Here is an 18,220-nt window from a genome sequence, read left to right on the forward strand (position 1 = left end):
GTGTGTCACTGTGTGTGTGTGTGTCACTGTGTGTGTGTGTCACTGTGTGTGTGTGTGTCACTGTGTGTGTCACTGTGTGTGTGTGTCACTGTGTGTGTCACTGTGTGTGTGTGTCACTGTGTGTGTGTGTGTCACTGTGTGTGTGTGTCACTGTGTGTGTGTGTCACTGTGTGTGTGTGTCACTGTGTGTGTGTGTGTCACTGTGTGTGTGTGTCACTGTGTGTGTGTGTCACTGTGTGTGTGTGTCTGTGTGTGTGTGTGTCACTGTGTGTGTGACACACTGTGTGTGTGTGTCACTGTGTGTGTCACTGTGTGTGTCACTGTGTGTGTCCGTACCGGTGACACGGACGGTGACACTTGCACGGCCACTCCCCACGTGGTTCAGGGCTAGACAGGAGTAGTGTGTGTGTGTGTGTGTCACTGTGTGTATGTGTGTGTGTGTCACTGTGTGTGTGTGTGTGTGTCACTGTGTGTGTGTGTGTCACTGTGTGTGTGTGTCACTGTGTGTGTGTGTGTGTCACTGTGTGTGTGTGTGTGTCACTGTGTGTGTGTCACTGTGTGTGTCACTGTGTGTGTGTCACTGTGTCTGTACCGGTGACACGGACAGTGACACTTGCACGGCCACTCCCCACGTGGTTCAGGGCTAGACAGGAGTAGTGTGTGTGTGTGTGTGTCACTGTGTGTGTGTGTCACTGTGTGTGTGTCACTGTGTGTGTGTGTCACTGTGTGTGTGTCACTGTGTGTGTGTGTGTGTCACTGTGTGTGTGTGTCACTGTGTGTGTGTGTGTCACTGTGTGTGTGTGTCACTGTGTGTGTGTGTGTCTGTGTGTGTGTGTGTCACTGTGTGTGTGTGTCACTGTGTGTGTGTGTCACTGTGTCCGTACCGGTGACACGGACAGTGACACTTGCACGGCCACTCCCCACGTGGTTCAGGGCTAGACAGGAGTAGTCGCCGGACAAGTCCGGCCTCAGAGGCGGAAAGCGGAGAGACGCGTTGTCCGTGTCCAGGCCCAGAGCGGACAGGGAGACGTTGTCCCTACATAGACAGAGAGACACACACAGACATGTAGACACACACAGAGAGACACACACACAGAGAGACACACACACACAGACATGTAGACACACACACAGAGACGCGTTGTCCGTGTCCAGGCCCAGAGCGGACAGGGAGACGTTGTCCCTACGTAGACACACACAGAGAGACACATGTAGACACACACACAGAGACACACACACAGAGACACACACACAGAGACACACACACAGAGACACGTTGTCCGTGTCCAGGCCCAGCGAGGACAGAGAGACGTTGTCCCTACATAGACACACACAGAGAGAGACACACACACAGAGAGACACACACACAGAGAGACACACACACAGACACACATGTAGACACACACACACACAGAGACACGTTGTCCGTGTCCAGACCCAGAGCGGACAGGGAGACGTTGTCCCTACATAGACACACACAGAGAGACACACACAGACATGTAGACACACACACAGAGACACACACACAGACACACACACAGAGAGACACACAGAGACACATGTAGACACACACACAGAGACGCGTTGTCCGTGTCCAGGCCCAGCGAGGACAGGGAGACGTTGTCCCTACATAGACACACACAGAGAGACACACACACAGAGACACACATGTAGACACACACACAGAGACACGTTGTCCGTGTCCAGGCCCAGAGCGGACAGAGAGACGTTGTCCCTACATAGACACACACAGAGACACACACACAGAGATGTAGACACACACAGAGACACACACACACAGAGACACGTTGTCCGTGTCCAGGCCCAGAGCGGACAGGGAGACGTTGTCCCTACATAGACACACACAGAGAGACACACACAGAGAGACACACACATGTAGACACACACACACAGAGACACGTTGTCAGTGTCCAGGCCCAGAGCGGACAGGGAGACGTTGTCACTACATAGACACACAGAGAAAGAGACACACACAGACATGTAGACACACACACAGACACACACACACAGAGACACATGTACACACACACACAGAGACACGTTGTCCGTGTCCAGGCCCAGCGAGGACAGAGAGACGTTGTCCCTACATAGACACACACAGAGAGAGACACACACACAGAGAGACACACACACAGAGAGACACACACACACAGACACACATGTAGACACACACACACACAGAGACACGTTGTCCGTGTCCAGACCCAGAGCGGACAGGGAGACGTTGTCCCTACATAGACACACACAGAGAGACACACACAGACATGTAGACACACACACAGAGACACACACACAGACACACACACAGAGAGACACACAGAGACACATGTAGACACACACACAGAGACACAGAGACACACACACAGACACATGTAGACACACACACAGAGACGCGTTGTCCGTGTCCAGGCCCAGCGAGGACAGGGAGACGTTGTCCCTACATAGACACACACACAGAGAGACACACAGAGACACACATGTAGACACACACACAGAGACACGTTGTCCGTGTCCAGGCCCAGAGCGGACAGAGAGACGTTGTCCCTACATAGACACACACAGAGACACACACACAGAGATGTAGACACACACAGAGACACACACACACAGAGACACGTTGTCCGTGTCCAGACCCAGAGCGGACAGAGAGACGTTGTCCCTACACACACAGAGAGACACACACACATGTAGACACACACACAGAGACACACACACACAGAGACACGTTGTCCGTGTCCAGGCCCAGCGAGGACAGGGAGACGTTGTCCCTACGTAGACACACACAGAGAGACACACACAGACATGTAGACACACACAGAGACACATGTAGACACATGTAGACACACACACAGAGACACACACACACAGAGACACATGTAGACACACACAGAGAGACGCGTTGTCCGTGTCCAGGCCCAGAGCGGACAGAGAGACGTTGTCCCTACATAGACACACACACAGAGAGACACACAGAGACACACATGTAGACACACACACAGAGACACAGAGACACACACACACACACATGTAGACACACACACAGAGACACGTTGTCCGTGTCCAGACCCAGCGCGGACAGGGAGACGTTGTCCCTACGTAGACACACACAGAGACACACATGTAGACACATGTAGACACACACACAGAGACACACACATGTAGACACACACACAGACACACGTTGTCCGTGTCCAGGCCCAGAGCAGACAGAGAGACGTTGTCCCTACATAGACACACACAGAGAGAGACACACACACAGAGAGACACACACACAGAGAGACACACACACACACACACATGTAGACACACACACAGAGACACACACACACAGAGACACATGTAGACACACACACAGAGACACGTTGTCCGTGTCCAGGCCCAGAGCGGACAGGGAGACGTTGTCCCTACATAGACACACACAGAGAGACACATGGAGACACACACACAGAGAGACACACAGAGACACATGTAGACACACACACACACAGACACACACACAGAGACACATGTAGACACACACACAGACACACACACACACAGACACATGTAAACACAGACACACACAGAGACACGTTGTCCGTGTCCAGGCCCAGAGCGGACAGAGAGACGTTGTCCCTACATAGACACACAGAGAGACACACACAGAGACACACACAGACACACATGTAGACACACACACAGAGAGACAGACACACAGAGAGAGACACACACACACAGAGATGTAGACACACACAGAGACACATGTAGACACACACAGAGAGACACACACACAGAGAGAGACACACACACAGAGATGTAGACACACACACAGAGACACACACACAGAGACACACACACAGACACACACACAGATACACATGTAGACACACACACAGAGACACATGTACACACACACAGAGACACACAGAGACACTTGTAGACAGACACAGACACATGTAGACACACACACAGAGACACACACACAGAGACACATGTAGACACACATACAGAGACAAAGACAAAGATCCCCCATATAGCCTTAACAGACTGTAGGGGCAAGTGCTGTTAGCGAGCACCTATGAAGGCCGGAACGGTACACGAGGGGGTGGGTGGCCAGCACCACGCCCGACCGCCTTTGTCTCCCTAGTGGCAATGTTTACACACCGCACCAGGTACTCATTTGAGGCTGAGTCGACCTAGGGGAGGCCCGGGACCGGTTCAGATAATCATCACTGGTGTTGGCCGTGAGCGGGAATCGAACCCGGGTCGCCAGAGACACACACAGAGACACACACACAGAGACACACACAGAGACACACACACAGAGACACACACAGAGACACACACACAGAGACACACACAGACACACACACACAGACACATGTAGACACACACACACAGCCACACACACACACAGACACATGTAGACACACACACAGACACACACACACAGACACACACACACAGACACACACACAGACACATGTAGACACACACACAGACACTCAGACACATGTAGACACACACACACTCAGACACATGTAGACACACAGACAGACACACACAGACAGACACACAGAGACACACACACAGAGACACACACACAGACACACGTTGTCCGTGTCCAGGCCCAGAGCGGACAGAGAGACGTTGTCCCTACGTAGACGCACAGACAGAGACACACACAGAGACACATGTAGACACAGTGACACACACACAGAGAGACACACACAGAGACACACACACAGACACACAGACACATGTAGACACACACACAGAGAGACACACACACAGAGACACACACAGAGACACACACACAGAGACACACACAGACACACACACAGAGACACACACAGAGACACATGTAGACACACACACAGACACATGTAGACACACACACAGACACATGTAGACACACACACAGAGACACACACACAGAGACACACACACAGAGACACACAGACACACACAGAGACACACACACACACAGACACACACAGAGACACACACACAGAGACACACACACAGAGAGACACACACACAGACACACACAGAGACACATGTAGACATACACAGAGACACATGTAGACACACACACAGACACACACAGACACACACACACAGACACACAGACACACAGACACACACACAGACACATGTAGACACACACACAGACACACACAGACACACACACACAGACACACACACACACACACAGAGACACACACACAGACACACACACAGACACATGTAGACACACACACAGACACACAGACACATGTAAACACAGACACACACAGAGACACGTTGTCCGTGTCCAGGCCCAGAGCGGACAGGGAGACGGTGTCCCTACATAGACACACACAGAGACACACACACAGAGACACACACACAGAGACACACACACAGAGACACATGTAGACACATGTAGACACACACACACACACACAGACACACACACAGAGACACATGTAGACACACACAGAGAGACACACACACACAGAGAGACACACACACACAGAGATGTAGAAACACACACGCAGACACATGTAGACACACACACACACACACAGACACACACACACACAGAGACACACACACAGACACACATGTAGACACACACACAGACACACACACAGAGACACATGTAGACACACACACAGACACACACAGAGACACATGTAGACACACACACAGACACACACAGAGACACATACACAGACACACGCACACAGACACACACACAGAGACACATGTAGACACACACACAGAGACACATGTAGACACACACAGACACATGTAGACACACACACAGACACACACACAGAGACACATGTAGACACACACAGAGACACATGTAGACACACACACAGAGACACACACACAGAGACACACACACAGAGACACACAGAGACATGTAGACACACACACAGAGACATGTAGACACACACAGAGACACATGTAGACACACACACAGAGACACACACACAGAGACACATGTAGACACACACACAGAGACACACACAGACACACACACAGAGACACACACAGAGACACACACAGAGACATGTAGACACACACAGAGACACACACACACAGACACATGTAGACACACACACAGACACACAGAGACACACACAGACACACAGAGACATGTAGACACACACACACAGAGACACATGTAGACACACACACACAGACACACATAGAGACACATGTAGACACACACACAGAGACACATGTAGACACACACACAGAGACACATGTAGACACACACACAGAGACATATGTAGACACACACACAGAGACATATGTAGACACACACACAGAGACACACAGAGACACATGTAGACACACACACAGAGAGACACACACACAGAGAGAGACACACACACACAGAGATGTAGACACACACACAGAGACACATGTAGACACACACACACAGAGACACACACAGAGACACATGTAGACACACACACACAGAGACACATGTAGACAGACACACAGAGACACATGTAGACACACACACACACAGACACACACACAGAGACACATGGAGACACACACACACACAGAGACACATGTAGACACACACACACAGACACATGTAGACACACACACACAGAGACACACACACAGAGACACAGTGACACACACACACACGTAGACACACACACACACACACACGTGGACACACACACACATACAAACACATGTAGACACACAGAGACACAAACACCCACCTACTCACCCACCAACCCACTCACTCACTCACTCACCCCCCACCCACTCACCCCCCCACCCACCCACTCACCCCCCCACTCACTCACCCCCCACTCACTCACCCCCCCACCCACCCACTCACCCACCCACTCACTCACCCACCCACCCACTCACTCACCCACTCACCCACTCACCCACCCACTCACTCACCCACTCACCCACTCACCCACCCACTCACTCCCCCACTCACTCACCCACCCACTCACCCACTCACCCCCCCACCGACTCACCCCCCCACCCACCCCCCCACCCACCCACCCACTCACTAACCCACCCACCCACTCACTAACTCACTCACCCACTCACTCACTCACTCACCCACTCACTCACTCACCCACCCACTCACTCACCCACTCACCCACTCACCCACCCACCCACCCACTCACCCACTCACCCACCCACCCACCCACTCACCCACCCACCCACCCACCCACTCACCCACCCACCCACCCACTCACTCACCCACTCACCCACCCACTCACTCACTCACCCACCCACTCACTCACCCACTCACCCACTCACCCACCCACCCATCCACTCACCCACCCACCCACCCACCCACCCCCCCACCCACCCACCCACTCACTCACTCACCCACTCTCTCACTCACCCACTCACCCACCCACCCACTCACTCACCCACCCAATCACCCACCCACCCACTTACCCACCCACCCACTCACCCACCCACTCACCCACCCACCCACTCACCCACCCAATCACCCACCCACCCACCCACTCACCCACCCAATCACCCACCCACCCACTCACCCACCCAATCACCCACCCACCCACTCACTCACCCACCCACCCACCCACCCACCCCCCCACCCACCCACCCACTCACTCACCCACTCACCCACTCACCCACTCACCCACCCACCCACTCACCCACCCACCCACTCACCCACCCACCCACCCCCCCACCCACCCACCCCCCCACCCACCCACCCCCCCACCCACCCACCCCCCCACCCACCCACCCCCCCACCCACCCACCCCCCCACCCACCCACCCCCCCACCCACCCACCCCCCCACCCACCCACCCCCCCACCCACCCACCCCCCCACCCACCCACCCCCCCACCCACCCACCCCCCCACCCACCCACCCCCCCACCCACCCACCCCCCCACCCACCCACCCCCCCACCCACCCACCCCCCCACCCACCCACCCCCCCACCCACCCACCCCCCCACCCACCCACCCCCCCACCCACCCACCCCCCCACCCACCCACCCACCCCCCCACCCACCCACCCACTCACCCACCCACCCACCTGCTCCAAGTGAATGAGCTAGCTGCAGGATTAGCCACGGTGTGACACACCAGCTGAGCATCAGCACTCACCCCCCCACTCACTGACTCACTTCTCACCCACTCACCCACCCACTCACTCACTCACTCACCCACCCACTCACCCACCCACCCACTCACCCACCCACACCCCCACCCACTCTCTCACTCTCCCACCCACTCACCCCCCCCACCCACTCACTCACCCACTCACTCACCCACTCTCTCACTCACCCACCCACTCACCCACTCTCTCACTCACTCACCCACTCACTCACTCACTCACCCACCCACTCATCCACTCTCTCACTCACCCACCCACTCACCCACTCACTCACTCACTCACCCACTCACTCACCCACCCACCCACTCACTCACCCACCCACTCTCTCACTCACCCACCCACTCACCCACTCTCTCACTCACTCACCCACTCACTCACTCACTCACCCACCCACTCATCCACTCTCTCACTCACCCACCCACTCACCCACTCACTCACTCACTCACCCACTCACTCACCCACCCACCCACTCACTCACCCACCCACTCTCTCACTCACCCACCCACTCACCCACTCACTCACTCACTCACCCACTCACTCACTCACCCACTCACTCACCCACCCACCCACTCTCTCACTCACCCACCCACTCACCCACTCTCTCACTCACCCACCCACCCACTCTCTCACTCACCCACCCACTCACCCACTCTCTCACTCACCCACCCACTCACCCACTCACTCACTCACTCACCCACTCACTCACCCACTCACTCACCCACCCACTCACTCACTCACCCACTCACTCACCCACCCACTCACTCACTCACCCACCCACTCACTCACCCACTCACCCACTCACTCTCCCACCCACCCACCCACCCCCCCACCCACCCCCCCACCCACCCCCCCACTCACCCACCCACTCACCCCCCCACTCACCCACCCACCCACTCACTCACTCACCCACTCACCCACTCACCCACCCACCCACCCACCCACCCACCCACTCACCCCCCCACTCACCCACCCACCCACTCACCCACTCACTCACTCACTCACCCACTCACTCACCCACCCACTCACTCACCCACCCACTCACCCACTCACTCACCCACCCACCCACCCACCCACTCACCCACCCACTCACCCACCCACCCACCCACTCACTCACCCACTCACTCATCCACTCACTCACTCACTCACCCACCCACCCACTCACTCACTCACCCACCCACTCACTCACCCACTCACTCACTCACTCACTCTCCCACCCACCCACCCACCCCCCCACCCACCCACCCACCCCCCCACCCACCCACCCCCCCACCCACCCACCCCCCCACCCACCCACTCACCCACCCACTCACCCACCCACTCACCCACCCACTCACCCACCCACTCACCCACCCACCTGCTCCACGTGAATGAGCTAGCTGCAGGATTAGCCACAGTGTGACACACCAGCTGAGCATCAGCACGCTCCAGGTACCACTGTCCGTCAAAGCCAGACACGGTCACCTCGGGAGAAACTACACCCAGCAACAACAACAACAACGTCACCACCATCATCACCATCATCATTACCACCATCACCACCATCATCATTACCACCATCACCATCATCACCATCATCACTACTATCATCATCACCACCACCATCAACATCATTACCACCACCATCATCATCACCACCACCATCATCATCACCACCACCATCACCACCATCACCACCATCATCACCATCACCACCATCATCACCATCACCACCATCACCATCACCACCATCACCACCATCACCACCATCACCATCACCACCATCACCACCATCATCATCATCACTACTATCATCATCACCACCACCATCAACATCATTACCACCACCATCATCATCACCACCACCATCACCACCATCATCACCATCACCACCATCACCACCATCACCCCCATCACTACTATTATCATCATCACCACCATCATCACCATCACCACCATCAACATCAATATCATTAACACCACCATCATCGTTATCAACATCATTGACATTATTATAATCATGGGTGAGTGGGTGGGTGAGTGGGTGGGTGAGTGAGTGGGTGGGCGAGTGGATGAGTGAGTGGGTGGGTGGGTGAGTGAGTGAGAGAGTGGGTGAGTGAGTGAGTGGGTGAGTGAGTGGGTGGGTGAGTGGGTGGGTGGGTGAGTGAGTGGGTGAGTGAGTGAGTGGGTGGGTAGGTGGGTGAGTGGGTGAGTGGGTGAGTGAGTGGGTGAGTGGGTGAGTGAGTGGGTGAGTGAGTGGGTGAGTGAGTGGATGAGTGAGTGAGTGAGTGGGTGAGTGAGTGAGTGGGTGAGTGAGTGGTTGAGCGAGTGAGTGGGTGAGTGAGTGGGTGAGTGAGTGAGTGGGTGAGTGAGTGGGCGGGTGGGTGAGTGAGTGAGTGGGTGAGTCAGTGAGTCGGTGAGTGAGTGGTGAGTGGGTGAGTGAGTGGGTGAGTGAGTGGGTGGGCGAGTGGATGAGTGAGTCGGTGAGTGGGTGAGTGAGTGAGTGGTTGAGTGAGTGGGTGAGTGAGTGGTTGAGCGAGTGAGTGGGCGAGTGAGTGGGTGAGCGGGTGGGTGAGTGAGTTGGTGAGTGGGTGAGTGAGCGGGTGAGCGACTCACACATGACGGAGAGGGTGAGCGACTGAGTCTCCGGGTTGGTGAGGCTGGGGTGAGTGACGGTGCACATCACTTGATGTCCGTGCAGAGCACGGACTGGTGAGACCCACAGCTCACTCACCACGCTCACCTACAACTCACCACACACACACAGACACACACTCACTCACCACACTCACTCACCACACTCACTCACCACTCACTCACCACACACACTCACCCACTCACCACACACACTCACCACACACTCACCACACACACTCACCACACACACTCACCACACACTCACCACACACACTCACCACACACTCACCACACTCACCACTCACTCACTCACTCACCACTCACTCACCACTCACTCACCACTCACTCACTCACCATTCACTCACTCACTCACCACTCACTCACCACGCTCACCTACAACTCACCACACACACACAGACACTCACTCACTCACCACTCACTCACCACGCTCACCTACAACTCACCACTCACCACACACACTCACTCACTCACCACACACACACACACACCACACACACCTACAACTCACCACACACACACACACAGACACTCACTCACTCACCACACTCACCACTCACTCACACTCACTCACTCACCACGCTCACCTACAACTCACCACACACACACACAGACACTCACCACACTCACCTACAACTCACCACACACACACACAGACACTCACTCACTCACTCACCACGCTCACCTACAACTCACCACACACACACAGACACTCACTCACTCACCACACTCACCACTCACTCACTCACCACACTCACTCACTCACCACTCACCACGCTCACCTACAACTCACCACACACACACACACAGACACTCACTCACTCACCACACTCACCACACACTCACCACTCACTCACCACGCTCACCTACAACTCACCACACACACAGACACATACTCACTCACCACACTCACCACTCACTCACTCACCACTCACCACACACACACAGACACTCACCACACTCACCTACAACTCACCACACACACACACAGACACTCACTCACTCACCACACACACACTCACTCACCACGCTCACCTACAACTCACCACACACACACAGACACTCACCACACTCACCTACAACTCACCACACACACACACACAGACACTCACTCACTCACCACACACACACTCACTCACCACGCTCACCTACAACTCACCACACACACACAGACACTCACCACACTCACCTACAACTCACCACACACACACACAGACACTCACTCACTCACCACACACACTCACCACTCACCACGCTCACCTACAACTCACCACACACACACAGACACATACTCACTCACCACGCTCACCTACAACTCACCACACACACACAGACACTCACTCACTCACCACACTCACATTCACTCACTCACCACACTCACTCACTCACCACTCACCACGCTCACCTACAACTCACCACACACACACACACAGACACTCACTCACTCACCACACTCACCACACACTCACCACTCACTCACCACACACACACACACACACACTCACTCACCACGCTCACCTACAACTCACCACACACACACAGACACTCACTCACTCACCACACTCACTCACCACACTCACACTCACTCACTCACCCACACTCACCACTCACTCACCACTCACTCACCACACACTCACCACACTCACCACTCACTCACCACTCACTCACCACACTCACCATTCACTCACCACTCACTCACCACTCACTCACACTCACCACACTCACCACACACACACACTCACTCACTCACCACCACACACACACTCACCACACACTCACCACACTCACTCACCACACACTCACTCACCACACTCACTCACTCACTCACCACACTCACTCACCTACAACTCACCACACTCACTCACCACACTCACTCACTCACCACACTCACCACACTCACTCACTCACCACACTCACCACACTCACCACACTCACCACACTCACTCACCACACTCACCACACACTCATTCACCACACTCACTCACTCACCACACACACACACACTCACTCACCACACACACTCACACACTCACTCACCACACACTCACTCACTCACTCACTCACACACACTCACCACTCACTCACCACGCTCACCTACAACTCACCACACACACTCACCACTCTCACTCACCACACCACTCACCACACACACTCACCACTCACTCACTCACCACACTAACTCACCACACACTCACCACACACACTCACCACTAACTCACTCACCACACACACACACACAATCACCACGCTCACACTCACTCACCACACACTCACACTCACTCACCACTCACTCACTCACTCACACACACTCACCACACACTCACTCACCACACACACACACACTAACTCACCACACACTCACCACACACAATCACCACGCTCCACTCACTCACCACACTCACTTACTCACTCACACTCACTCACTCACCACACACACTCACCACACTCACCACACTCACTCACTCACTCACCACACACACTCACTCACTCACCACACACACTCACCACACTCACCACACTCACTCACTCACACACACTCACTCACTCACACTCACTCACCACTCAATCACTCACCACTCACTCACCACTCACTCACCACACATTCACTCACTCACCACACACTCACCACACACTCACTCACCACTCACTCACCACACACACACTCACCACACTCACTCACTCACCACTCACTCACCACACACACTCACCACACTCACTCACTCACCACACAATCACCACACAATCACCACACACTCACTCACCACACTCACTCACCACACTCACTCATCACACACACTGACTCACTCACTCACTCACCACACTCACCACACACACTCACCACACTCACCACACTCACCACACACTCACCACACTCACCACACTCACCACACTCACCACACTCACCACACACTCACCACACTCTCACCACACACTCACCACACACTCACCACGCTCACCACACTCACCACACACACTCACCACACTCTCACACACACTCACCACACTCACCACACTCACCACCACACTCACCACACTCACCACACACTCACCACACACACTCACCACACACACTCACCACACTCACCACACTCACCACACACTCACCACACTCACCACTCACCACACTCACCACACTCACCACTCACTCACCACACCACCACACACACTCACCACACACTCACCACACTCACCACACTCACCACACTCACCACACTCACTCACCACACTCACCACACACTCACCACACACTCACCACACTCACCACACTCACCACACCACTCACCACACACACTCACCACACTCACCAACACACGCTCACCACACTCACCACACACTCACCACACTCACCACACACTCACCACACTCACCACACTCACCACACACACTCACCACACTCACCACACTCACCACACTCACCACACACTCACCACACTCACCACACACTCGCCACACACACTCACCACACACTCACCACACTCACCACACTCACCACACTCACCACACACACTCACCACACTCACCACACTCACCACACACTCACCACACTCACCACACTCACCAACACGCTCACCACTCACTCACCACACACACCACACACACCACACTCACCACACACTCACCACACTCACCACTCACTCACCACACACACTCACCACACACCCACCACACTCACCACACACTCACCACACACTCACCACACACTCACCACACTCACCACACTCACCACACTCACCACACTCACCACACTCACTCACCACACTCACCACACTCACTCACCACACTCACCACACTCACCAACACGCTCACCACACTCACCACACACACTCACCACACTCACCACACTCACCACACACTCACCACACTCACCACACTCACCACACACTCACCACACACTCACCACACACTCACCACACTCACCACACACACTCACCACACTCACCACACTCACCACACTCACCACACCACCACACACTCACCACACTCACCACACACACTCACCACTCACTCACCACACACTCACCACACTCACCACACACTCACCACACACACACTCACCCACACACACAACTCACTCACCACACACTCACCACACTCACACACACACTCACCACACACTCACCACACACTCACCACACTAACCACACTCACCACACACACTCACCACACTCACCACACTCACCACACACTCACACACACACTCACCACACTCACACACACACACCTCACCACACACTCACCACACACACTCACCACACTCACCACACTCACCACACACTCACCACACACTCACACACACACTCACCACACACTCACCACACTCACCACACTCACCACACTCACCACACACACTCACCACACTCACCACACTCACCACACTCACCACACACACTCACCACACTCACCCACCCACTCACTCACTCACCCACCCACCCACACCACTCACTCTACTCACCACACTCACCACACACACCACACACACCACACACTCACCACACTCTCACCACACTCACCACACACTCACCAACACTCACCACACTCACCACACTCACCACACTCACCACACTCACACACACTCACTCACCACACTCACCACACTCACCAACACGCTCACCACACTCACCACACACACTCACCACACTCACCACACTCACCACACACTCACCACCACTCACCACACTCACCACACTCACCACACTCACCACACACTCACCACACTCACCACACACACTCACCACACACTCACCACACACTCACCACACTCACCACACACACTCACCACACTCACCACACTCACCACACTCACCACACTCACCACACACTCACCACACTCACCACACACACTCACCACTCACTCACACACACTCACCACACTCACCACACTCACCACACACACACTCACCACACTCACCACACACACTCACCACACACTCACCACACACTCACCACACTAACCACACTCACCACACACACTCACCACACTCACCACACTCACCACACACTCACCCACACACACTCACCACACTCACCACACACACTCACCACACACTCACCACACACACTCACCACACTCACCACACTCACCACACACTCACCACACACTCACCACACACACTCACCACACACTCACCACACTCACCACACTCACCACACTCACCACACTCACCACACTCACCACACTCACCACACACACTCACCACACTCACCACACTCACCACACTCACCACACACACTCACCACACTCACCCACCCACTCACTCACTCACCCACCCACCCACCCACTCACTCACTCACCACACTCACCACACACACCACACACACCACACACTCACCACACTCACCACACTCACCACACTCACCACACACTCACCACACACTCACCACACTCACCACACACTCACCACACACTCACCACACTCACCACACACTCACCACACTCACCACACACTCACCACACACTCACCACACTCACCACACACTCACCACACTCACCACACTCACCACACTCACCACACACTCACCACACTCACCACACTCACCACACTCACCACACTCACCACACACTCACCACACACTCACCACACTCACCACACTCACCACACTCACCACACTCACCACACACTCACCACACTCACCACACACTCACCACACACTCACCACACTCACCACACTCACCACACACTCACCACACTCACCACACTCACCACACTCACCACACACTCACCACACACACTCACCACACTCACCACACACTCACCACACACTCACCACACTCACCACACTCACCACACACTCACCACACACTCACCACGCTCACCACACCTCACCACACACTCACCACACACACACACACACTCACCACACACTCACCACACACTCACCACACTCACCACACACTCACCACTCACTCACCACACACACCACACTCACCACACTCACCACACACTCACCACCACACTCACCACACTCACCACACTCACCACACTCACCACACACTCACCACCACACTCACCACACTCACCACACTCACCACACACACTCACCACACACTCACCACACTCACCACACTCACCACACACACCACACACTCACCACACTCACCACACTCACCACACTCACTACACACACCACACACTCACCACACACTCACCACACTCACCACACACTCACCACACTCACCACACACTCACCACACTCACCACACACTCACCACACACTCACCACACTCACCACACACTCACCACACTCACTCACCACACTCACTACACACACTCACCACACACTCACCACACACTCACCACACACTCACCACACTCACCACACACTCACCACACTCACCACACTCACCACACTCACCACACACTCACCACACTCACTCACCACACTCACCACACACACTCACCACACTCACCACACATTCACCACTCACTCACCACACTCACCACACTCACTCACCACACTCACCACACTCACCACACGCTCACCACTCACTCACCACACACACTCACCACACACTCACCACACACACTCACCACACTCACCACACACTCACCACACACACTCACCACACTCACCACACACTCACCACACTCACTACACTCACCACACACACTCACCACACACTCACTCACCACACTCACCACACACTCACCACACTCACCACACACTCACCACACACACTCACCACACACTCACTCACCACACTCCACCACACACTCACCACACTCACCACACACTCACCACACACTCACCACACACTCACCACACTCACCACACTCACCACACACTCACCACACACTCACCACACTCACCACACACACTCAACACTCACCACACTCACCACACACACTCACCACACTCACCACACACTCACCACACTCACCACACACACTCACCACACACTCACCACACTCACCACACCACTCACCACACACTCACCACACACTCACCACACACTCACCACACTCACCACACTCACCACACACTCACCACACTCACCACTCACTCACCACACTCACCACACACACTCACCACACACTCACCACACTCACCACACACTCACCACACACACTCACCACACTCACCACACTCACCACACTCACCACACACTCACCACACACTCACCACACACTCACCACACTCACCACACTCACCAACACACTCACCACACACTCACCACACACTCACCACACACTCACCACACACTCACCACACACTCACCACACTCACCACACACTCACCACACACACTCACCACACTCACCACACTCACCACACTCACCACACACTCACCACACACTCACCACACACTCACCACCCTCACCACACTCACCACACTCACCACACTCACCACACTCACCACACTCACCACACACTCACCACACACTCACCACACTCACCACACTCACCACACTCACCACACTCACCACACTCACCACACACTCACCACA

The 18,220-nt window shown here is 54.8% G+C and overlaps 1 protein-coding gene across 1 annotated transcript in view; it reads right to left on the minus strand.

Moving 5' to 3' along the window:
• The window catches only part of LOC142907721 (uncharacterized), a 58,682-nt gene that overhangs the window by 25,788 nt on the left and 14,674 nt on the right, over positions 1–18,220 (minus strand). The window contains exons 4-6 of the mRNA XM_076057385.1: positions 10,735–10,861; positions 9,497–9,614; positions 885–1,036 (exon numbers count right to left, since the gene is read on the minus strand). Of these exons, the coding sequence (XP_075913500.1) occupies positions 885–1,036; positions 9,497–9,614; positions 10,735–10,861 (397 nt within the window). The remainder of the gene's footprint in view (positions 1–884; positions 1,037–9,496; positions 9,615–10,734; positions 10,862–18,220) is intronic.

The sequence above is a fragment of the Petromyzon marinus genome, chromosome 82 (assembly GCF_048934315.1).
Source record: "Petromyzon marinus isolate PM22_M1 ecotype Great Lakes invasive population chromosome 82, UKy_Petmar_22M1.pri1.0, whole genome shotgun sequence".
Classification (NCBI taxonomy): domain Eukaryota; kingdom Metazoa; phylum Chordata; class Hyperoartia; order Petromyzontiformes; family Petromyzontidae; genus Petromyzon; species Petromyzon marinus.